The sequence below is a fragment of the Rhincodon typus genome, chromosome 28 (genome assembly GCF_021869965.1).
Source record: "Rhincodon typus isolate 14 chromosome 28, sRhiTyp1.1, whole genome shotgun sequence".
Classification (NCBI taxonomy): domain Eukaryota; kingdom Metazoa; phylum Chordata; class Chondrichthyes; order Orectolobiformes; family Rhincodontidae; genus Rhincodon; species Rhincodon typus.
Window position 1 is genome coordinate 27,375,563 of NC_063359.1, and position 25,821 is coordinate 27,401,383.

Sequence of the window (25,821 nt, forward strand, 5' to 3'; positions counted from 1 at the left end):
AGGAGGGGATAGGTGGGAGGAAGGACAGGTTAGGGAGGCGGGGACAAGACTCGGATTGTTTTCTTTAGAGCAAAGAAGGCTGAGGGGAGATTGAAATGCACAAGACCTTGAGGGGCCTGGACATGGTGGATGGGAAGCAGCAGTTAGGTCCGTCCTCATAGGAACAGCTTAAATTTAATTAAACAGAACAAACAAGCAGCATTAGAACTGAAATGTGGCACAATAGCAGTACCTTAGTCACCCATTCAGTGTGCTCAGTAAGTGTATTCAGGCAGATTCCTGTTGACAACTAAGAGTTGAAGCTTCTTTAACAAGGGAACATAATTTTAAGGTGAAAGGCAGGAGGTTGAGATGGGTTTGGAGGAAAACTTCTTTCTCCTCACATGGGGTTGATGGGAATCTGGAATGGTCTGCTTGACAGGGTAAAGATGGGAAACCTCACAACCTTTAAAAAGGTACACAAATGAGCAGTTGAAATGTCATAATATTTAAGATTATGAGTCAAATGCTGGAAAGTGGGATTAATGCAGTTAGATTCGCTCAGACTCAATAGGTTGAAGAGCCTCTTCTGTGCACTTAATGTGTTGAATGACTAGAACTGCTCTGAAGTCTCAGGTTAAACAAGATTTTTTAACAGTTGGAGAACAGAAATCTTAGTGTCAAGTACTGAGACAGCACAAAGCATGTAGTTTGCATTTGACAGGTCTATTTTCAATGAAGTGATTTATTTTGATCTAGATACCACAAGCTGGAGTTGATGACAACCACCAAGTACATAACTAGAGAAAATGAGAGCATGGAAAAATAAATGGTCTGTCCTTTTGCTTTGGGTTTCAGTTTTCAAACCAACCCCATCTCAAATTTGGCAGCTCCAAATCAATGCCTGGTCTGCAAGCCAACAAGCTCAGTTAAAGGCACTCTCAGATGAAAAATGGAAAATTTACACCAGTAAAGCCCTCTTCCCAGGGGCATTTCTGTGTCATCATAAAAAAAGCTTTACAAGGCATCTGGATTGGAGTAGACTCAGGAAGGTTCTGGACATTGAATACCTGTGGTAGAAAATAATCCATTTCCACTACCAAACCAGAATATTAAAAATTATCAAAACCCATAGCATGTGGTAAAGCACCGAGTTAGGTCCGTCCTCATAGGAACAGCTTAAATTTAATTAAACAGAACAAACAAGCAGCATTAGAACTGAAATGTGGCACAATAGCAGTACCTTAGTCACCCATTCAGTGTGCTCAGTAAGTGTATTCAGGCAGATTCCTGTTGACAATGACCAGACTTTCACAGTGAAATCTGCAGACCCACTGACCAGGATATCTAGCTCGTCACTATAATCGACACTGAAAACTGAACAGAAAATTGTTTTGATATTAGAAACAAAGCAGTTTAATATCGTGAGTCAGCAAGCAAAAACAACATTTGTTTAAATGTATGGATAAAATGACTTGTGCTTTCCATTATATTTCTCTCTGTTCTAACTAACTATGCTGTCAAGGTGACATTTTGTTTAAGATAGTTGAGGTTACCAGGGTCTAGGGAAGGGAAGGGAAGGGCCCGGTCAGATCAAGAAAGAGAGATGATCTTTCGAATCACTATTTATGCCAGAAAATAATCCAATGTGTACACCAGGGCTTCCCTAAGTCCCTTGCCCCCACCCCCATTCTCATTAGGTCTTCTCCAATTCCATCCCAAACAATGATTCACTGAGGGATAGTAACAGCAGAAACAATTTTCAAGGTTCTAAATGGAGTCACAGTGGGGGAAGTAGTAGTTTCAGAAGCACTGATGTGTATCACTCACTGACTTTATTTTGTACTGGGACTAGTTTTAATTTCAGTGTTAATTTCAACAATGATACCCAGAAATGGATATGTCCCAATTAGGCAAGTAGCTTTCTAGTCACTGCGGCAGCTTGGTAGCAGCATAGAGACTGTGGCATTGAAGCAAGGATGCAAATAAAGCTAAGTAGCTGAAGAAAGGCTTCACTAGACAAGGGAGGAAAAAAAAAAAATCAAAACTAGTAAATTGTTGCACCATGCTTTCAAATTCAATGTTCAAGCAGACTAGGTGATATATGACATTACATACATCAATTTAATATTCTCAGTGGCACTTTGGAGCTTCAAATCCACGATGGAAGATATTTTGGGGGAGAAAAAACACAAGATGAACAAAGCAAAGGCTCTTAAGTTGTGAATAAATGCCGAATTACAACGCCCACCTGCTCACCAAAAAGCAAGAAATGATGAACGCATTAGTTAAGGTATTCCCTGTGTAACTGATAGAAGGAATTGCGCTTAGGATTTAGAATATTTACAGATGCCAGCTAGGGGGTGGAAAAAAACACTTCCCACAAGAAGTGAGTAGTAACAAAATATCATACCCAATATATTGGAGCTGCATGATGAAAAAAAAAATCCCCATACACCACATTATAGCTTTACAGGGTTTCTTTTATTGGAGAAAATTTGGGCCTGCTAAATTAGAGATCTTAGGACTTCAGGCAAAGGGTTGCAACACCCCAAATTTAACAGCCATTTCTAATTTACCCACAATTTTACTGTAAAAGGACAAAGTACAGCAGTCACAAGACATCAGGTTATAGCCCAACAGGTTTATCTGAAATCACAGGTTTTTCGAGCACTGCTCCTTCATCAGGTGACTCCGAAAGCTTGTGATTTCAAATAAACCCCCTGTGGGACTATAGCCTAATGTTGTGCGATTTCTGACTTTGTCCACCCACGTCTAACACCAGCACCTCTACATCACTACTGTAAAGGTCTATAGCAGAATCGTTGATCAAATTATTTACAAAGGTATGGCACTGTTCACTACCTGCCCCTGTATGACCTCTGAAGTTCTGGGTTTTAGCTCCTGAGCTCCAGTCCCAACAGGCTATCGTGTTATCAAACGATCCAGTAACTAGTTTCTGCTCATCAAACTTTACTGTAGCGCACGTGTGAGTCTGGATTCCATATATACACTGACCAGTACAAACATCCCAGAGTTTGGCAGATAGATCATCAGAGCCTGCAGTTCAAAAAAAATAATAAATTCACTAATCTTTTCAGCAAATGTGTTGAACGATTTCACAATAAAAATGACGTCAAATTTGTAGTACAAACAGATAATTCCCCATACTTCCAATGTCTGCAAAACAAGACCTGATCATTCTTAAATGACCGGTTTCTCTTACCTGGAGACACTCAAACCTCAATTATTGTTGCAGCAAACATTAGATTTAGCTCAACTAAGTTAGCAATGTTGAGAAAACCCTCTAAGCCCTCTCCATCGTGTAACTTTACCTAAAAGCACTTAAGCATTGAGACAGGACCTCTAACCAAAAGCACCTGTCAGTGGTACTTCCAAATCCAAATGACAAAAACTGAAATTGTTTTGATTTACTTAGTTTTTAGTAAATACTACAAATTTTCTAAAGCTATGTAGAATAAGCAGTCGAGAAAGGACGACATGCACAAAAGCATCATTGCATATAATGCAAGTGGATATTATTACAAACTTTAAACTGCAGTAATTCCTTTTATCAGTATATCAAAAGTTAGTTTCTAAGTGGACCTCAAGCAATTGTACTCTAATATAATTTGGGTCACTTGTTACCTATTACCCCGATCCTCAGAGATCCAAGTGCTCAGCATATCCATGAACCTGGGCTCAATTTGTCAAGGCAAAGTAAAAGGTGGAGCCTCAACAAAAATAATAGGTGTACTTTATCTACGATAACTGAAATTACAAAATTATTTTCAAGAGAAATAAAAGCCCCCATGCTTGATTAGAAAAGTTCTGGGTTGTGATGTCAACTTTAGTGCTTCGGTCAGTACTGTGGATTCAGTTTCTGTTTGTGTAGAAGGGAACATTGTATCTCCTCAATTGACTATTGAGCCAAGAGATGATTAATCAAACAATATGCAAGATGAGACATTTTATATGCTAGCATCAATGGCAAGTGGAACAGGCACCAGACTGAAATGTACTCTTGAAAGCAGCGCACTGGCAAATGAGGTAGTAACAAGCAGATATAAACAGATTCAGCTTATTTTTAGTAACAATCAAGTTACAATAGGTACTGTATACTAACGAGGTCATTACTCCTGCAGAATTCTAAACAGAGACCTTAACTCTCATTGATTTCCATCTCCAGAATGATAACATGACATTTGATACTATTTACAGACAATCTTTGTCTAGAGAGGATTGTAGCAAATACCCAGAAAGATTGATGACAACCACAACCAGTTACAACTGACACCGGCAGATTGATGACACAAAGATTTCTGAATCTCATTAAAAGCTACGTGACTCCCTAGGTCAGTCGTGATTCGAATACAGAACCAGGCTGTTAGTCAGAGCAAACCGTATCTGTGCTGACTGGAAGAAAGTAAGTGAAATAAAGAATAAACAAAAAAAGGTTAGGCGCCGCCTTCCTAACAATCTAAAGCCAACTGGGCAACAGAACATAGAGAGGATTTCAGCCCCAATAGGTTTGCCCCCATGTGGGGAAAATAACTTAGGAGGAAAAGCAAAACACAACAACAACAAAAAAAGCATTATCTTGACACTGCCAATAAATTCTGGCTAACAATTCACTCTATTTTATGGGTGCTATTTTGTAAAAATCCAATAATTAGCACAGATAAACATTTCACAAATCATATCTTGCATGCATTTTTATTTCCAAACATTCTTGGAACAGTCGTCATTTGTTATACTGACCTGTGCACAACAATCCATCTTTATAATAAAGAGCATACACTCTAGCACTGTGGCCAATTAAAGAAGAGGTCTCAAAGGCTTCTTTGTCCTGTAGCTGTTTTATCCTTCTAACTGCCTTCAGATAAATCTTCTTCCAGTGCAGAGTGTCCTGAATTGTATCATCGATCTGCCAGCCTAAGCTTCGACAGGCTTCCTGCCACACTTCAGTACAGGCACTTATCACCTTGTTCCACTGCTTGCAGACTAGGCAGCAAATAAGTAGGGTTGATGGGTCAAGCCACTTCAACAGGTAAAAACTAAGCTCCAACGGAAGCAATTTGAGGAAATCCCGTTTCAGAAGTGTCTCCAGATTGTTAGAGAGGTGTCTCAATTGGACAGCCCCACTTAAGCTGATCAGGTGGTCTAGGGTCTCATTTTTCTGGTTCTCGGTCAGAGTGATAAATGTGCTGGAGAGGGTATCAAGCCATGCATTAAAGTCCTTTCTCTCCATATGGCCATGTGACAATATACCTGTGAAACATAAGACAGCATATTACGTCTGTAGTTAACTACACGTAGAACAGATTAAAACATCAGCCAAAACATTTTGTGGGAAGGGGTTGAAAGGAAACAATCACACTCCATGCTGCCTTATGAACTGCAGTGAGTATATTTGCACAGGCAGAGCTTCGTCGTAGAAAAAAAAAGCAAATTTTATGGAACTGCAATTTTTGCTTCTTTTGAGAAGGGCTTACTATAACCAATTTTCTTGTCACTTACTTCTGTGCAGCTGGTATTTCAATGTCTATGTCATTTGCCATTGCAAATTCTGCTCCAATTTCTTGAAAGCACATTGGAGGCGACTGTTTTAATTATGAACAACGCCTAGTACAGTGTAGATTATACAAGTTTATATGAAAGCATTGTTTTAAAAAACTCAATTTCTGATGACACTGAACAGTTTAAACAAGTGCCTCTGCATTTAGACCATCAGCAGATCAGTGTTCTCAGGTGCTTTGCTTATCTACCTACAAAGTCCCACTCTTCAGAAGTGCTTAATTGGCTGTGAAGTGCTTTGTGGTCACACAATGTAATACATGAGTACGTCGTTATTAAAAAGTAAAGCACTTGGATTTCCCACTCTTCCTGTTACACTAAAGCTACTTAATTAAAAAGTTGTGTGTCTCTGGAATTACAATTTTCCTTTCATCTATAATGCAGCAAATAGTTTCAAAACAACTAGCAAATTCAAACTCATGTCCAATCTTCTTTGTTTATCTGCTGAGAATAGGCAAATAATATCAAGAAGTTGGTCCCTGCTGAAAGTGGCTATTAGCAGTTTAAAGAGAAGCATTTTTGTGACAAAATAAAGGAGTAATGTTGTGGAGTTGCAGGAAAATGCCAGAGGTTAACAAGAGCAGGGCTCCAAAATTTTCTGACAGCAGTGGAATATTGCACAATAGGTTTGTCAGAGGTCAGAGCAGTCTTCTCTCTAGAGCAAGGCAATAACCCACTTGGAAATGCATGCAGAATTTTCTTTCATGGCGTGACTAGTTTACAAGTAAGACTTACGCTAACATTACACTCCTTATGCTCTATCATGTCCACACAATTGAAGACCCTTTCCAACTTTATGGCTAAATCAATCAAGGGGGGAAAACGTGAAGCCTTCATGCATCTTCACCCTCAATATCTCCCTATGACCATTTCCAATACCTCTCATTTTAGGCACACTGTTGGGCTCTGGGTTGAAAGCCTATTTTCACTTCTGGTCTTTGTAAAGGAGAAGACTGCGCACAGCTGGAGTAAGGTGCCATAGCTCCATAAACACTCAGCCCAATGAAAGGGGCCACATGGACATACTGAGAAGCCCCAGCAATCTTTGGAAACAATGTTGTGTGTGTCAGGTGTCATTCTGCTTAATCCCTTCAATCATACACTCTTCTGCTCAACAGAAGCTAGTGTGGCATAGTGCTGGCAATGAACTGAGAAATGCTTATCATGGAAATTACCTTCTCTTGTCCTTTGCCTGTGCTCTGCTCAGTTTGTCAGGATACTGACAACAGTGCTGTCAGCATCTCAAACACAAACACAGCTAGATCAGGTGGACCTGACAAGGAGAGCCGAAGAGCGAGCTAACCAGAGGACCAGCTCATATCCTGGCACTACTGAAGACAATACGGACCCAAGCTTCAGGATGTCATGATTTCAAAATAGATCTCCACGTTCCAGCCATTTACTGAAGAAACTGCTCTGGAGCTGGCAAAAACAAGTCAGATAGCATGACAGCAATCTCCCCTGTCACAGATGTTCTGCATTCAAACCATGAAGCCTGTTAATACCTTGAAGTCCATTACACAAAGCATTCCTATAGCAGTATCAGCATATCACGGGACACGAGAGATATGCAAGCTCTGACTTTCATCTATTTTCACACCTTGGAAAGTTTTAAAAATCATATGAACAGCTGTTTGACTCAGATCACTGAGCTTCTCATCTACTGTTCCGTAAATCAGTAGCAGTATCAGCTTAGGCAATCAAAATGAAAAACAATTCCATGTCATGATAATGTTTGCATACCTTTGCAAACCTTGTGCCAGAAAGCTAGTTAGCATGCTGGTTCTATACATGGAAAATTAAAGTTCCGCAAGTCAACTGCACCTAGAGTTCACTAAACATCAACACCATACAAGTCCCCGAGCCACAGTAACCTACCTCTGCTCACGAATTGGAGCAATAAACAGGAATTATTAAGTTTAAAGGTTTTTGCAAAGATTTGTGGCTCAGGTTGTGGGTGAGGTTATTGACTTGCTCACTGAGCTGGCTTGTTTTCATTCAGACGTTTCATCACCATGCCAGGTAACATCATCAGTGAGGCCTCCAATGAAGCAACGTTGTTCTACTCCACTTGGAACAGGCCGGACAGCATAAATTCCAAGTAGAACAACATCGCTTCATCGGAGGCCTCACTGATGTTACCTAGCATGGTGACGAAAGCAACAAAAACAAGCTAGCTTGGTGAGCAACTCAACAATCTCAGGAATTATTGAAGCATTAGGCACTCACATGGGGATAACAAATAATACACAAGCCAGGAAAATCCCAACAAAATTCTAATTTGGCATGGCAAGGATGTTTCTGTAGTCGCTGTTAACCTTCCACGTGAATAATAATTTTAGAATTTAGGTAGATGTTGAAAGGATTGGTACATATATTGGACATGACTGTTAATGCAGGGTAGCGCAGATTCCTCAGCTGAAGGTCTCTCTCATGAGCTGCCTTCAAACATGCAATTGCTCTGCTTCCTCACAATTCTCTGTGTTACTGCATTGTCCTTCTTTTCCTGCTCAAGACCCCTACAATGGGGGAAGCGTTTCAACACAAGAATATCTTCAAAGTCATGCAGCATACAGCACAGTACAAAAGAAAGAGGTGTATTACTACTGGGCAGCATTGAGACAAGCCACTGGACCCATGCACACATCGGAATCATTGTTTGAGGAACTCTGATGATTGATGAGGACATTGGTTGATCCAAAGATCTGATTATGAGCTTCTGTTGTGGACGTTGGATTCTTAGGAGATATCACAGACCACACATGCAGGGTATAGCTCTCAGCACCGACAAGCCTGCCTTTAATGTGCTACACGGAAGAAAACAGATGTAGAAATGATAGAACAGAAAGGCATCAAGGCAGTGTAGGATATGCTGCCTGTCAACACATCAGCTGAACAGTCATTAAGTGCCACTCATTGTGATTCAAGAACGTAACGACAGCATGAGACAGTCCACACAAGATGATGTGTAGGTGTTAAAGTACCTTGGATTCAGATATATCCTGAATTCAATTCAAAGCTCCATACACGTTTATCTGCAAGCAACTGAGCATTGCTTTGAATAGCATTTCAAATGACAGTGTCAGAATGTGAAAGACACTGGTTTCTGGGTGAGAACAGGCAAGGAAATTAGTTAGAAAATGGGCTAAGTAAATCACACTGGTACGACATCTGGCAACTCCATTTTCCATTTATTCACAAGCACCCCCCCCCCCCCCCCCCCCCCCCCCCCCCCCCACTGACGGAACTTCCAGGTGTCCAGGAAATTTCTTTGCCAGAGATCCGACAGCATTGCTAAGTGGTGGGAGGAAATTAAATTCCTTTTACAACCCACCAACATCCTGGTTTCATGCAGAAATAATGCATCCAAAATCATCCAATTATGTTTATCGAGCAGTTTATTTCAAATGAATTTCTTGTCTTCTGCACACAAGAGACTGTAGATGACAGATTATCTTCATCTATCGACATTTTACTGGTTTAACATTTATACTACTTCTACCTCTACCAGCTTTCATTTTACTTCAGCTGACTGCACACTAACCTCTGTGTCAGCAGGTCAGTAGTTCAAATCACATTCCAAAGCTTGAACACATAATATAAGCACTGTATCACTGAAATAAGGTCACACTGCCATACACAATGTCTTTCAGATGAGATGTTAAGTCAAGACCATTTCAGGAAATCTCCCAGTGCTTTGGTCAACATTTTTCACTGAACCAACCGTCAATATACTTGTTTACTCAGCTGATATTCTACTTCTGGAACTTAGCCGTGCATCAATTCAGTGGCATGCTTAAATAGAAAACAGATTTCACAAATAATTCAGAGTGCTTTGGGGATGAAAGGAAGCCATATAGTACAAATATACTTAAGTTGACACAGGCAACTCAGTTTCTTCGTGTCCACTACTTTATCATGGTTATTAGTCATTAAAAATACAGTACAGTATTAAAACAAAACTTTACAAAATTCAATATATAAAAGAAATTAAACCTTTAGATTTTACTCTATTGAACAGTAATGCTACCTGTTCTCAGCTCTTCATGTTGGTACCTTTAGAGACAGATAAATGCTGCTTTATGCTCATGCTCAATGATGCATGAATCACAGATCGCCAAAATTTAGAATTAAGCACAATTGACTGACCATGGACTAAATGCAAAGCTCTCACCATGAAGCATAATATCAGTAGACACTGCATTCACTCGGGCAGATTGAGACTGGGCAACCCAGGCCAAGACTGAAACTGCAAGTATGTTCTTTGCAACAGTGAAGTCAAGCAGAAACTGCAGCTGTGTATGATGTAAAGAAATAAACAAAATACTCAAGATGCTAGAAATCTGAAAACAATTGAAAACACTCAGCTGGTCAGACAACATTTATATCAAAAATCACAGGAGTCAGTCGATACTTTTGGCCATACAATCCATAAAGCTTGAAAAGGTGACAGACTTTGTCTCCCAAGATCCTGCCCAGTATTTCCTATTTCTGATCTGACATGTAGGCTTGTGTTACAATTTCAATGAAGTACAGCATTGTGAAATCTTGTCACAACTACTGTATTTACATCTCATGGAGTTCTGGTTAAATTACATGCATAGCAATTTTTTATACTACGTCCACTTGAAATGTATGTTTCTCACAGCGCACTCAATTTTTTTTCCCCTTCTAGATTTGGACTGTGTCTAGATCATTTTGATTTATACTGCATCCAACGTGTGCTAGTAATGGTGGTGGCTGTAGCCTTTAATTCATTTCACTGCTAAGATGCTCCGAACCATTAAATCACAGCGGCTTGTGTATGCTCCTTCTCTTATCAAGCTATTAACAGGAAAAAAAGGTAACGACAATATAAACATTCCAGGTGTCTAAGTCAGCAATGCAGGAACACAGCATTTTCACAGGATAAAGACTGAAATGTCTCCCTCATTCCAGAGGGAAAGAGACAGGATCTTGTGTTCTCACTAGGTAGAATGCTACTGGGAATCTAGTCTCAAGGTCACTGCTCTATGCAAAGTTTACACAGGGTTGGATCAACTTCCTATTAAACAGAACAGGCATTAGTTTAACTATGTCATAACTAAAGCAACTATAAACCCGCAGCATTATTCAAAACTCCAGTCAATGGACTGGCCTGGTGGCCATACAAAACGTTCTGAGCAGCAACTTAGTCATCGCTGCTTCAAATTATGAGACAAAGTAGAAGGTGATCCATTTATCTTTACAATTAATTATCTTCTGTCTGCAAAACTAAGAATGCCTGTGTTTCCAAGATGAAGAAAAAGGAGACACACACTCTGCTGGAAGATAGCTAAGTCCAGGTAAATAAAAGGAAACAGGCAATAACCCCAATGTGTTAGGAAAGATGACATTGAGAGGTTTCATCCAAAACCAAAGCAGTAACAGATCAGGATTTACAATATACTGAGCCAAAAGAAGAATATTATTTCAACCCTGATTTAATTCTTAAACCAATTCCTTTTAAACAGTAACAGGAAGAGCATTCCCTCCCAGAAGTGTCATCATCTACAAAATTTTCATCTTTGAAGTGAAAACAGATTACAAACACTCCCTGATAGCAGTATATACTGTATACTGAGTAAGCTGAAAACAACAATGAGTGCTAAATAGTATAACAATTGAAAATATTCAGACTAATGTGATAACATAAAACCTAACCATAGCAACAGGGAGAGAATCAGTCTGTAGTTCAACAAGCTAAACAGAGGGATTGTTTTTCAACATCAATGCTGCCGGGAGTAGTTTCACACATATCAGCAATCCACGGGCACCATTTTTAATCACATAAATTAATGCATAGCATTTCTTAACCATTTATGTTTTACAAGTGAACGAGGCTCCCTGTACAGTGTTAGAAAGTGACAACCATGGTCACATAGGGTAACTTACAGTAAATCCCAAGATGAAAAGAACTGCATTTTTATAATGTATTACATGGGCACAAGATGTCCCAATGCACTTTACAGCCAAGGAAGCACCTTCAAAGTGGAGTCATTTCTGTAATGTAGGAAATATGGGAGCTGATTTGCACACAGCAACATTCCATGAACACCAACCAGATAATGTTTTTGTAATGTTGATTTGGGCATTAACATTGGCCAACACACTGAGCTAACCCAGAGATAGCAAGAACTGTTGATGCTGGAGTAAGAGATAACACAGCGTGGAGTTGGAGGAACACAGCATGCCAGGCAGCAGAGGAGCGGGGAAGTTGATGATTTGGGTCAAGGGCCCCAACCCAAAACGTCAACTTTCCTGCTCCTCTGATGCTGCCTGGCCTGCTGTGCTCCTCCAGCTCCACACTGTGTTAACACTGGGAAAACCGCCTGGTCTTCACTGAAATAGCATTTTGGGATGTCTTGTATCTACCAGAGGGGAAAGACAAGCCCTCTGCTTTAGCTCTTGCAACAAAATAGTACTCCTCCAGTACTGCATTAGCTTTGATTTTCGGGATCAAGCCCTTGAGATGGACTCAAACCTGAAATTGTGAGACTCGGAGGCTAGAGTGCTATCAACTCGAGTCATGGCTGCCACTATATGATCAATAAAGAAGTAGCACAGAATGTGATAATTGATGAGAAGTATGTTGTCAAACATTTCTTGCACTCATCAGGACAAAAAAAGACAAGAATGCCAAATCTCCAACTATCACAACAATTTATTCTGCAGGAGGAAAAAAAAGAGTGCTAAGCAATTGACAAGTCAATTCTGGTTTGTCAAAGCATTGCCATGGAGAAAGAAATGAGGAATCAAGCTGCCGAAAAAATTTTTAAAAACGCGCAAGGTTTGAATAAGTTACTTTTGCATACAGAAAACTTTGTCTAGCAAGCGTAACTGAGTCACATTATGAGTTCAACTCATCATCTTAAATTGGTTGTAAGTATAGCTGTAACTGCACTCGGTGTTGTTCAGCAAGTATTGCTCAATATCAGAATAGCATCTAATGGCAGACATGCTACTTTGGAGACTACAAGCGCTTTGGAGTGTACAACCTGTGCTCTGCCTACAACAAATAATTGAAGAAACATGCTCTTTGATTTGATTGAACAAACATTACGACATGTGGCTCATATAAATAGTATCATACCAACACTGAAATTCATACACTGCTGCAGAAATATGTTGCAGGCTAATTTTTGGACTGACATCAGCATTCTGTTGGCAATTACTTAGTTATTACATTTGTAATAACTGTCACACAGCTTACAATTTTCAGATTTGAAAGTTTCTGCATTTGCAAGGTGCACAGCAAACAATTATCTGACCTGGACAGCCAGTGACCTGTGTGTGCATCAGGCTTACAAGTTGAGGAAATGTTGAGAGCCCTACTTACATCTTTGCTGATCAATGTTAGGTGCATAAAGTCATACAAATCCTAACAGGCGATTTTTTAAAAATTGAATCATGGGAAGACGGCATCACTGTCTTGCATTTATTGCTCATCCCTAATTGCCCACAGGGCAGTTAAAGAGTCAACCATATTGCTGTGGGTCTGGAGTCACATGTTTCCTTCCCTAAAGGACATCAGTAAACCAGATGGTTTTCCAATAATTGATAAAGGATTCATGGTCATCATTAGACTCCTAATTCTAGACTTTTTTTTTTAAACTGAATTCAAATTTTTCAAATTCCACCATCTACCGTGGGAGTACATTACCTAAGTCTCTGGATTAATAGTCTAGTGATAATAGCACTAGGCCATCACCACCCCATGAACTTATTAGCAGAGTGGAGAACTCATCTGCAGATTTTCAACCACTCCAACTCAAAATTAAATTTGAGCACAAGTGGAGTGATTCCAATGAGTACTTTTGATTCCTGCAGTATAAATTGTAACGATCATTTGAAATTTGGCATTCTACATTTTGTCCTGATGAACATGTAACAAAGTGCTTTGAAAATATGTCTCCCTACTTAGTGATTAAAAGGAAGAGGGCACTGTACTAGAAAATGGTGTTGTGACAACTTGAAGCAAGTCCTCTTTAAACAAGTAAAGATTTTTTTGAGGCAAAGAAATCATGTCCTTTAAAACAAGTGCAAAGAATGGAACCACTTTTTCTATGTTAGACACTCCAATACAAAGTTGCACAACATACAAGACCAAGTGAGGGAGAAACTTGATTTGGCCCAACTTGCTATAATCAGGATTTCAAGAAAATCCTCCTCCATAATCATCACAGTACCAACTGACTGTCAGACATTTGGGCTCAAGCAAGTCGGAACTTTCTTCAGCTCAAAAATACTCAGCTTTAAAGCCAAGCAGTTCAACTTTGCACCCCTCTTCCACTGCTCCTTCCGTGGACAGATTATGGCTAGATATCTAACCCAAACAGAATATCCTAGCCCATCACCAAGTCTACTTCTCACCTCTGCTATTAAATGCACTACTTAAATCATACAGAACGCTCTCATCTAATACCCCCATCTTGGCTAATACGCAGCATCTTCCTGATCATCAGCATTTCAGAATCAACATACTTTACCCAAGCCTGACCTCAGATCTGAATCTTACAAACTTGTCTTCCTGCACGTAGATCATAGAATCCCTACAGTGTGGAAACAGGACCTTCGGCCCAACAAGTCCACACTGACCCTTGGAGCATCTCACCCAGACCCATCCCCCTATAACCCACCTAAGCTATGCATCCCTGAACACTACAGGCAATTTAACATGGCCAATCCACCTAACCTGCACATCTTTCTCCTCTTCAGACTTTGTCTACTGTGTATGTCGATTTCCCTCCAATTTATTTTTCCCTCCCATCCTCTAAGTCCGCTCTACTATCAAGCGCAAAAAGGTCAGAACAGACAGGCCAAACGAGTAACAAATGACTGGCCAGATTTGCACTGTGTACCCATACATACCAAGAAAGGAGCACACCAGCCGAAGTTAAATTGAGTTACGAGATAGAAATCTGAACTGAAATGAAGGCTGTACTCTATTCACAACCATAAGCACAGCATCATGATTTCACTGGCTGCGAAATGGAGGGCAGCGCTGAATCTGTACAAATAGGTGAATGACAGAGGCGGCCACTCGGCCGGTCGTGCCTGCACTGGCTCATTAAACCAGGGGAAATTAAATGAAGTGGAAGTCAAGCAGGAGAACATCCGATTCGAGTGATGCCATCGGGCTGGAGGCGGCCGTCAGTATAAAGCAGGAGCCCACACCTTTCGGCCATCGACACTGGCACAACTTTAAAACAGTAAATGGACAGCGCCAGGCCCAGCGGGCCCTGACCATCGCACCCCTCCTCCCCACCCCAACTCACCATCTCCTGAATAATGTCACCATAGTTGCCGTCGCCACCGGTCCGGCGGAGGGACATTCACTCTTCACACAGACCCCCCCCTCCTTCTGCTACTGCTGCTACCTCCGAAGCTGCATCCTCCGGAATTCCACCGGGGAAGCCGTGAAGGAGGGAAAAGGGACAAATCCAAGTAGGGAGACGGTCGGAAATGACGGCAAGAGGGGCGCGACCAGCCGGATACTGACGTAGGTCGCTCCGATAACGCGTCACCCCGCCGTCCCCGTGAATAAACACGGGCCAGCCAACCGGATTATCCCGCTTCTTCTTTTCGGTACGCGGTGGGGTGGGGAAATGGAGGAAGCTCCTTGGGATGAGCCTAGGGCGATTAAATCAAAAGGAAATCAAAAGGATTGATTTTAAACAATATGTAAAAAAAGGAGCCTGTATCAATGATGGCGGTGTCCCTGACGCCCCCTAACTCCCGGCAAGGGTCAGCTTTGCGCGTGCGCACGGCTGCCAAGACCCGCGCACGCGCCGGCCCGTGTGTTTTTGGGGGAGGGGTGAGGTGACGTGAGGTATCTAATACAGGGACGCCCCTGTCAAGGGGGCGGTGGGGAAGCGGTAAAAACAACAGAATCCGGCCTCTCGAAACTAAAAGAAAGGGAGGGGAGGTCGATAGGTGAAAGAGATGGTGGTGTGCTCTGTGTGTGATTGAACGCGAGCGGTCGAACAAGCGGAGCCGCTCCGTCGGCAAATGGCAGACGAGGCTGTTGTTGTGGGGGAGGGGAGGTCACATGAGGGTCATCTCCCTTGTCTCCCAGAGCGCATGCTCCTCCCTCAGCATCTGGTGCGGTAGTAGTAGGAGGAGGGGAGGAGGACAATGAGCAATGAAGAACACACGCCGCTCCTGGAACCTGGTGCTGGAGGTTTCACTGAACAACAACAACAGTATTTTCAGTAAGTGATCCTCCCCAATTGCATCCCCCCAGTGCTTTCAAGCCGCATCTGGTTTTGTTCTTTGCAATGTTGTTACACCCAAGAGGCCAGGCAGCATCAGAGGAGCAGGAAAGTTGACGTTCCTGGCCTGCTGTGGTCCTCCAGTTCTACACTGTGTTATCTCTGACTCCAGCATCTGCAGTTCTTACTATCTCATTGTTACACCCAGTGCGTGCGGCAATTGCTATCTTCCTCGTCGATCATGTTGAGTTATTTTCACTAGTGTTTCTGCCATAGTACTTACCGGGAAGTTTTCGTTTGTTCTGCCACTTCGCAGATTTTTTTGGTGAGTCCGTAAGTGACATGTGTAAAATGTTATGTTAATATTCGTACACTAGTCTTATTTCTGAAAGTGTTGTTTCCTGATGCGATGCGGGATTGTGATTGCCAGGTGATATCCCTGTAAAGTAGAAAGAGTTACAACAAGACGATGTATTAGATTTATTTTGTAAGGGTGTACCTTTCGGTGAGAAAGGGTTAACTATGTAAACACCCTACTATCCCGGGTATAACCGTAATCTGGTGTTTAGTTGCTGAACTTTTAATAACTAGTTTGCAGCTGCCCCCGAATATTTCATTTCATACATTTCACACATAGATGGCAGTATACCCATTCTGCTGGCTACAGCATGAGCAGTGGGACTGTAAAATAAAGAACTGAGTGGCAAGTCTTTGACATGTGACTTTGCTGGATTCGCAAAGTTGTCATCAATAGCATGAAAAATAAGTCATTGTTCCTGTTGGTCCTGTAATATGGCTGGCATCAAATAGAATGCATACTTGAATCAGTACAAAAGTACCTGGAAGAGAGATCAAACTTGCATTGAGATAGCACACTCAGCATTCCTGTACTTCAAATGCCATGTTTAGAGTTGTACTGTAGGCTATTGCAGCAGTCAAATTGCTCGGAGCAAGATAAAAAGCAGAATTTTGGGTTTTTTTTGCTGTGGGTTGAAATATTAAAAAGTACCTTGGGACATCAGGAGAAAGACCCAGCACCACTTGGATCTGGTGCCATTGGATCTCTTAAAACTACTTGAGAAGGCAGATGAGACTGTCTTTAACATCTGACAGTGACAGCATGCCACTGGAGTCTCAGCCTCAGTTATACGCTCGTGGCTCTGGGGTTAGGCTCAAACCCAAAACATTCAGGCTTGGAAGCAAGGATAGCAGCGCTGAACCAAGAGTTGCACTAAAGTTGCACTTGGTTGCCCATTCCTAACATCAAGTTCTAGGTTTGTTAAATTTGCTCCTTGCTTTGTCTGTGAACTCTATCCTCAGGTGTTAATCTTATCCCCTTAGTCTGGGAGCTTCATAGGAATTTGTCAAATTAGAAACTGTGAAAGAAAATATAATGTTAGTCTTTCCTTGTCCACTTTCACATTATACTGTAAAGGGAATTACAACGTGATGGCTTCTTACAAGTGACACAAATTAAACAAGGCCAGATGTTATTTTTCAAAATTTGAGAAGCTGAGATTCCTGGAGAGCACCATTTGTCATATCTACTCATCAGAATAATGCCTACTTTGTCTCCTGCCTCCCAACCAATTAGGAATCATATCTCAAATTTTGCTCCAATTCTATGCTTTCCAGTTTTTTGCCCATTATCTCTTGTACAGCACCTTTATCAAATATCTTTTGGAAATTCACGTGGACAGCATCCATAGGCTTCTATCTGCCATGCTAGTGCCCTTATCTCAAAATCCAATCAGATTAAATCAGGCCATGTCCTTTGCTTCATAAAGCCATCCTGACTGTTCCTCTGATATCTGTCCAAGTGCCATCACTGATTCCACCAAATTTTCTACAGTTAATGTTAAACTGAGAGGACTGTAGTTATTTGATTTCTCCCTCCCTTCTTTTGATAAGACATTTGTAGCTTTGCAATCTAATGGTTGATTTTAAATCAAGCTACATTAAGGTAATGCATAGAGTATCTTCAGGGTAGCCAGTAAACGATACATAGAATAAAGTGATTATCTGGAAACAATTGTGAAATTACCATATCTAAATCGGAGAATGAATCCACTGTTAACCTCCAGCCTTCACATGTGACTCTCTATTCAGAGTTGGATAAACCTGTAAAGCAAGAATAAATGTTATTATTAAATTCCAATGTTAAAACAACAGATAAGGTAAAGTAACCTTGCTATGAAAACCAAAGCACAATGCATACCTGTGGGATTCATCCTCCTGGGGCTTCTTACTTACCTTCACCTTTTAATGTCCATTTTTCTTTTCACATTTAATCAAGTGAAATATTCAGAGATTTTTCTAATGCAAGGAGCATCATCTAAACTGAAAAAAATTGAAATACAGAGGTTTCTTAGCTGTAAAAGGAAAAATGCTTTTTTTCTTTATTACATCCATCACCAATCACTTTGCCTTTTGATCCACGACATTGTTGTCACTTAATCCCTCCATCCCTCTGCCATATCCGAATTTTCCCTTGTGTTCTTCCTTCCCTCCTGCACATTTTATGATAATAGATAACCCATCATGTTTCTATCTTCCTTCAGTACTGAAGAAGTCATTTAACTTAAAATGCTAACTGTTTCCACAGATGCTGCCAGATCTGCGTTTCTCGAGCACTTTATTACTGGAAATCTGAAATAAAAACAATGGCATTTTGCTTTATAGTGATGATGATTGGGCTGTAAGCACTTAATCAGAGCTAGTTTCATAATGTAGTAATATTTTGCCTGATAGCTGCTGGCTGGCCTACATACATAAGAACATAAGAACTAGGAGTTGGAATAGTCAATTCAGCCCCTTGAGCCTGCTCTGCTGTTTGATACCATCATGGCTGATCTCATCTTGACCTCACTTTCCTGCCTGCTGTCCAAAATAATTCTAACTTAAAAATCTTTCCCCTCCTATAATTGACTCAATGTCCCAGCATCCATAACACTCTGGGGTAGTGAATTCCACAAATTCACAACCCTTTCAGAGAAGTAATTTCTCATCAGTTTTAAATCTGATACCCGTTATCCTAAAACTATGATCTCTCATTCTAAATTGCCTCATGTAAGGATACATACTCTCTACATCTACTTTGTCAATCCTCTTTAGCATCTTGTATACCTCGATATACCTCAATTAGATCTCCCCTCATTCTTCTAAACTCCAGAGAATATAGGCCTAAACTGCTCAATATCTCTTCATGAAACAAGACCCTCATCTCTGGAGTCAATTTAGCATATCTCCTGTGAATTGCTTCCAGTACAACTACATCTCTCCTCAAGTAAGGTAACTGAAATTGTACGCTAAACTCCAGGTATAGTTTCATTTTAATGCTTGTGCAGTTGCAGCAATGCTTCCGTACTTTTATCCTCTGTCACTTTAACAATAAATGTCAAATTCAGAGTTTTGTTTTAAAATGATTACAGTGCCCACTGGCAGTGGACGTGTGTGTGTCCTGTCTCTCTCCTGCTAATTGTTGGATCAATTCGAAGTGATTCAGCTGTCTTTTTCATGCTCATGTGTTTTATGATCTAGTATTGAATAACTGCAAAAACATCAGATTAATCTCTTCAAGCAATGACACTGCCTTGCTCCAGTTAGCAGAGATATGAACAGTGTCACTCTGAGTAAGATCAACATTTTCATTAAACCTGTAATTATTTCACTGAGCAGCATCTCAGAAATTAGCACGTACCATTGGATGGTAAAGAGCTGATTCTATAGTTGTGTAAATTTTATTCAGATCAGTACATTATTGTGAAATTTGAATCAATGTATCTAACTGCAATTGGTTTTCTAGTATATTTCATATTTAAAATGCAACAGAGTTGTTGGGCGATGAGATGAATTTATTGATGTTCTAGTTTGATCTTGAATGTCATGAATAACTCTGTTATTTCAGAACCACTAAGTGTCAGTATTTCTTGACTATGATATGTTACGTGTGCTTTTCATCATATACAGTTGTTTAAGTATTTGATAATATAAGGCACATCAGGTGAAGGACTATCAGGCCTATCAAGCCTGCTCCACCATTTACTGATATGCTGAAATCCACTTTCCTGCTTTTTCTCCATAACTCTTGACTTCCTTACTGATTTAAAATGCCTGCCTATCTCAATTTTGAATATGCCTAACAACTCAACCACTCCAGCTCTCTGCAGTAAAGGTTCCACAGACTCATTACCCTCTAAGAGAAAAATGTTCCTCCTCATCTCTGTCCGAAGTGGGTGACTGCTTAAAGTTTTTGAGAAGATTTGTAGCTCTGGTTGTGGATGAGGTTGTAGACTTGCTTGCCGAGCTGACGTGTTTGATTGCAGACATTTCATCACTCTGCTAGGTAACATTGTCAGTGTGCCTCCGGTGAAGTGTTGGTGTTCTGTCCCACTTATTATTTATATGCTTCTGTTTGCTGGGGTAGTTGGTATCACTGCCGGTTCTGTTTTTCACTGGTTTGTATATCGGGTCCAGTTCAGTGCGTTTGATGGAGTTCTGGTTGGAGTGCCAGGCCTCCAGGAATTCCCTGGCATGTCTCTGTTTGGCTTGTGCTATTGTGGATGTGGTGTCCTTCTTTGTCCGTGGGAGGCAATGGCCTAGGGGTATTATTACTGGACTGTTAATCCAGAGACCCAGTTAATGTTCTGGGAATCTGGGTTCAAATCCCACCATGGCAGATGGTGAAATTTGAATTCAATAAAAATCTGGAGCTAAGAGTCTAATGATGACCATGAATCCATTGCCGATTGTCGGAAAAACCCATCTGGTTCACTAATGTCCTTTAGGGAAGGAAACTGCCATCCTTACCTGGTCTGGCCTACGTGTGACAGCAGTATGGTTGACTCTTAACTGCTCTCTGGGCAATTAGGGATGGGCAATAAATGCTGGTCTAGTCAGCGTCGCCAACATCCCATGAATGAATAAAGAATAAAGTGTGAATTGAGACCAGTGAGAATTGGTCGTGTCTCATGGCGGCCAACTGGTGTTCATGAATCCTTATTGTGAGTTTTCTTCTCGTTTAGCCTATGTAATGTTTCTCGCAGTCCTTGCATGGTATTTTATATATTACGTTAGTTTTTAGTTGTGGGTATGGGGTCCTTTACGTTCATCAGTAGTTGTTGTATGGTGGTTGTTGGTTTGTGGGCTACCCTGATACCTAGGGGCCTGAATGGTCTTGTGGTCATTTCTGATTCATCTCTGATGTATGGTAGGGTGACAAGTGTGTCTAGCCGTATTGTGTCGTCTTGTTGTGGTCTGTTGTGGAGGCAACGGCGGATTGCGCTTTTTGGGTATCCATTCCTTTTCAAGATGTGTACCACCTCATAAGTGACCCCTTACACAGAGATTGTGCCCCCAATCCTAGACTCTTCAGAGAGGGCATCAACCTCTCTGCATCTATCCTGTCAGAGACCCCAAAGAATCTTGTATGTTTCAACAACATTACCTCTCATTTTCTTAATCTCCAACAAGTACGGGCCCAACTTAACCTCTCCTCAGAACCATACCTAGGATCAACCTGGGCAACCTTCTCTGCACTGCCTCTAATGGCACGATATCTTTCCTTAAATGAGGGGACTAAAACTGCTCACGGTATTCCATGTGTGGTCTAACTTGTAATAAAAGCAGAAAGTGATAGAGAAACTCAGCACGCCTGGTAGCGACTGTGGAGAGAGAAAAACAGAGTACAGTTGGACTCTAGGCTCCTGGTCTGATCCCTGTGGCACTCTGAGTTATGTGTTGCTGCCCTGAAAATGCCCCCCGCCCCCTTATCCCAACTCTGTTTTCTACTAGTTAGTCAATTCTTTATCCATGGTGATATCTTCTTCACCCCACCTACATCATGTTATGTTATTAAATAACCTAACGTGGTATTTTATCAAATTCAAATATTTTGCTGCTTAGTTCCCTGTTATTTATCCTGCTTGTTACCTCTTCAATGATTTTTGGTAAATTTGTCACGCATGTTTTCCCTTTTATGAAGCCCTGCTTAATCTGCTTGATTTATATTTGTATATTTCTAAATGCTCTGCCATTACATTCTTTATAATAGGTGCCAACATTTTTCCAATAATGGATGTTAAGCCAATTTGGTCCATGATTATCTGTTTTGTCTCCTTCCCTTTTTGAACTACATTGGCAATTTTGCAGGCCTCTGAAACCTTTCCAGAGTCTTGCAGAAGGATTCTTGGAATATTGGAACCAATTGCATCCAGTTCTTCGTAGCTACTTCCTTTTAATATCCTAAGGTGCATTCCATCAAGACCAGAGAACTTTTCACCCCCTTGTACTAATTTCCTTGTTTTGACATGATTATTTGGTGTTTTTTGGTATGTTTATTAGTCCTTACACTGTAAAGACAGATGGAAAATTTTGATTCAACTCTTCTGCATCCTGGCTCCCTATTATTATCATCACCCCAGCTTCATTCTTTTATGGTACTATGTTTGCTATGGCCTTTATGCTCTTGATGTTTGTCTTGGTGTTACTTGAGCTTTGAGGGTAAACATACCTTTTCCCTCTTTATTATGTTATGTATTTAGAGTGTGAATCACCATGAATTACCTGTTTGTACAGAACCCATCCCTTTGATTACTGGCAGCTCCAGCAAATTCTCAGCTCTGGGCTTGATTCTAAACCTTTTCCAAAAATTATGATAAAACTACATCAACCTTGGTAGTGGTTCTTTCAATCATGTTTTCATAAATTTTTAAACGAACCATTTGCCCTGAATTTCTCCTACAATGCAGTTCATTCTGAAGATGAATGTTTCCTACAGTATACTTCATTCGAGATGGCACGGTGGCTCAATGATTAGCAATGCTGCCTCACAGCTCCAGGGACCTGAGTTCAATTCCACCCTGGGGCGACTGTCTGTGTGGAGTTTGTACATTCTCCCGTGTCTGCGTGGGATTCCTCTGGGTGCTCCGGTTTCCTCCCACAGTCCAAAGATGTGCAGGCCAGGTGGATTGGCCTTGGGAAATGCAGAGTTATAGGGATAGGGTGGGCGATGGATCTGGGTGGAATGCTTTTTGGAGGGATGGTGTGGACTTGATGGACCGAATAGTTTGCTTCCCCAATGTAGGAATTTTATGACAGCTAAAATGGTGAGAATTGACATCTAATTGATTGCACTAGTTTGATAGCCAATCCAGGCTTTTGACCACAACGTTTGTTGTGTTTTTTCAAAACTGAATTTCTTTTTTTAAAAAAACTGAACTCGACTCGACTGAACTCTATCACATCCTAAAAGTTTAATCAGCTGTACCCTGCTGCCATTTCCCTAGCTTGCTCAGTAGTTGTTAGATGTTAATGCTGTATTGGTACAAATTCCTACTGTCTTTCAAAAGCAGCACATGGGTAAGCAACTTCCTTTTAATTGGGTTAATGAGTGCAAACGTTCATACGATGAGAGAGTTTTGTTTTTGCAGAGACGGGTTTATGTTGAAAGAAGGTATTCTAACCTTGCTTCAATCTTAAGCCCAAATTTTAATTGGTGATCAAAATTATGGCTTTAAAGGAAAAGTAACCATTTTATATTTGGATTAGAAACATGTGAGAATTCTGAAATGTGGACTCCAAGTTGTAACAGAGACTTATAGACTTGCAGACAATAAGGACTGCAGATGCTGGAAGCCAGAGTCTATAGGTGTGAGTCTGGAAAAGCACAGCAGGTCAGACAGCGTCTGAGGAGCCGGAATGTCCATGTTTCAGGCCCAAACCCTTTGTCAGGACTGGGGAAGTGGAGGGGAGCCTAGAAATAAATGGAGGGAGTGGGGCTGGGGGAAGGGTAGAAGAGATGGTGATAGGTGGATGCAGATAGGGGGTTATTGTGAACAGTCGGTGGGAAGGGTGGAGCGGATAGGCAAGTAGGAAGATGGACAAGTTATGTCATGTCAGGGAGGTGAGGAGGAGGGGGAGGGATGGACATGGGATAACGCTGGGGTTGGAGATATTTTGGTTCCCGAGCTGAAAAAGGAGAGGAAATGTCATTCAAGTATGAAAAATGGAAATATCCATCCAACACTATTTGACTTAGATTCATTGCATAGAGCTAATAAAATACCATCGTCTGGATTTTGAATTGGTGATAACAGTGACATTCACTGACCCTTTATATTGGAAAAGATGTGTTAGCAAATCCTGGCATCTATACATATCCACTTAAACACAGAAACCTGTAAGGTAGCTCACGTCTCTTGAGGGTCACTGTAGCATTTCTCACCAAAGATGTAGCTCTGAAGTCACTGCAGTGGCTTAAAATTGGGACATTGAAACACCAGAGGTGCCAAAACCAGTTAAGCTGGTGTCTTCAGGAGTAAGTGAATTTTCAGTGCGGTATCATGTGGTATCAACCGGCTTCTCTGACCCTGAATATTTAGTTTTAGAAATCTGGTCATAACTTCAGAAATTGATTGTCAAAGCTTTTTTTTTAAAATATCTTTAGTTTTATGTTTCTTATCTTTTATTTCTTCCTGTACACACTTTAGAATTCTGATGGTTTAGTGAGGCTTCTTCAGTCACAGGTTGAAAAACCTTTGTTTTTTGCCCTGCTCACGGACTCCACTGATTCCCTTTAGGTGATGCCATGATGGTCCAATGCAGGATTTCAGCAAGTCTGTGCACAAAACATCCCTCATTTTCTAGACAACTGTAAACTGCTGATCAAAACATTTGAAAAATATTTGTTCTAATCTGTGATCAAATCTTTCAAACTGCATTCTGAACCTTTAGTCTTCTACATATGAGCTTTCTGAGAAGTTAATAAATTTCATGCTTCTGGAATAGATTAGGTAGTTCAGAATTTTAATTCTAAATTCTTGATGATATTTTTCATGCTTTGTTTGCAAGAAAATATTTACTAAAGTGGCAAATTGAAAGACTATTCTAAAATGGGCATAGTTCCAATCACAAGGTTGAATGTCCTTTGTTTATTTGATAATAATGTAAACATAACATGAAGGTCAAACTAATTTCCGAAAGCTCCTGTCTGTTGAGAGATTTATTTATAATTCTATAGACATTGGATTTCATTTCAATGCTCCTTTGTTTCTCTTCACCAATATTTAAAATGCCTGTTTCTAAAACAGGATTAGGTTCAGTTCTTGACTTTCGGTACTTCATGTGTTTTGATTCAAAAACGCTTAGTCAAATTTGACAATGTTCTCCTATAACATGTTTAAATAATCTTTTACATTTCTGCATCACAGGTCAATTCAGTAGGGCTCAGTCCACTCTACATTTAAAAGTTGGTTCATTTTCCAACACTTAACATTCTCATGGTAAAAACAACATGTCAAAACACTTGTTATAGCTAGCATGGTTCAGTCCAATGAAATTTGTAACATAAATATGTCTGAAAATACTTCACTGATAATTTCAATCATTATTTAACAATAAATTTCTTGCTGCAATTATACAGAGCCTTGGTGAGACTACAGCTGGAATATTGTGTGCGGTTTTGGTTGCCTTATCTGAAGAAGGGTGCTCTTGTTATAGAGGGAGTGCAGCAAAGGTTTACCAGACTGGTTCCTGGAATTGTAGGACTGACATGAGGAGAATCTGTTAGAATTATTTTAACTAGGTTCAGAAGGATGAGGGGGGGGATTTCATAAAAACCTATAAAATTCTGACAGGGTTAGACAAGGTAGATGCTGGAAGAATGAAATCATTTAGGACTGATGATGAGGATAAATCTCTTCACCAAGTGAGTAGTGAGCCTGTGGAGTTCACAACCACAAAGTAATCAAGCTAAAACATTATGATTTCAGGAGTTGGATGTAGCGTTTGGGCATCAAAGGATAAGGGGGTAGAAGTTGGCACAGGATATTGATTTGGATATTCAGCATGAACATAATGAATGGGGGAACAGACTTGAAGTGTTGAATGGATAGGAGATAGTAGGAACTGCAGATGCTGGAGAATCCGAGACAACAAGGTGCAGGGCTGGATGAACACAGCAGGCCAAGCAGCATCATAGGAGCAGAGAGGCTGACGTTTCGGGCCTAGACCCTTCATCAGACCCTTTTCTGAT

General features: G+C 40.7%; 2 protein-coding genes across 4 annotated transcripts in view; one reads left to right on the forward strand and one right to left on the reverse strand.

Annotated features, from left to right (window-relative positions):
• The window catches only part of fbxw2 (F-box and WD repeat domain containing 2), a 24,053-nt gene extending 8,978 nt beyond the window's left edge, over positions 1-15,075 (reverse strand). Inside the window, exons 1-4 of one of the 2 annotated variants that reach the window (XM_020521033.2) lie at positions 14,853-15,075; positions 4,741-5,250; positions 2,845-3,039; positions 1,223-1,356 (exon numbers count right to left, since the gene is read on the reverse strand). In XM_020521033.2, coding sequence (XP_020376622.1) covers positions 1,223-1,356; positions 2,845-3,039; positions 4,741-5,230 — 819 coding nt within the window. In that variant the 5' untranslated portion in view covers positions 5,231-5,250; positions 14,853-15,075. The remainder of the gene's footprint in view (positions 1-1,222; positions 1,357-2,844; positions 3,040-4,740; positions 5,251-14,852) is intronic. The other variant, XM_048613653.1, reaches the window with a different exon arrangement.
• A 292-nt stretch (positions 15,076-15,367) lies between these two features.
• Positions 15,368-25,821, forward strand: part of slc2a8 (solute carrier family 2 member 8) — a 30,944-nt gene continuing 20,490 nt past the window's right edge. For both annotated transcript variants that reach the window (XM_048613632.1, XM_020521032.2), the window contains exon 1: positions 15,368-15,788. In XM_048613632.1, coding sequence (XP_048469589.1) covers positions 15,712-15,788 — 77 coding nt within the window. In that variant the 5' untranslated portion in view covers positions 15,368-15,711. The remainder of the gene's footprint in view (positions 15,789-25,821) is intronic.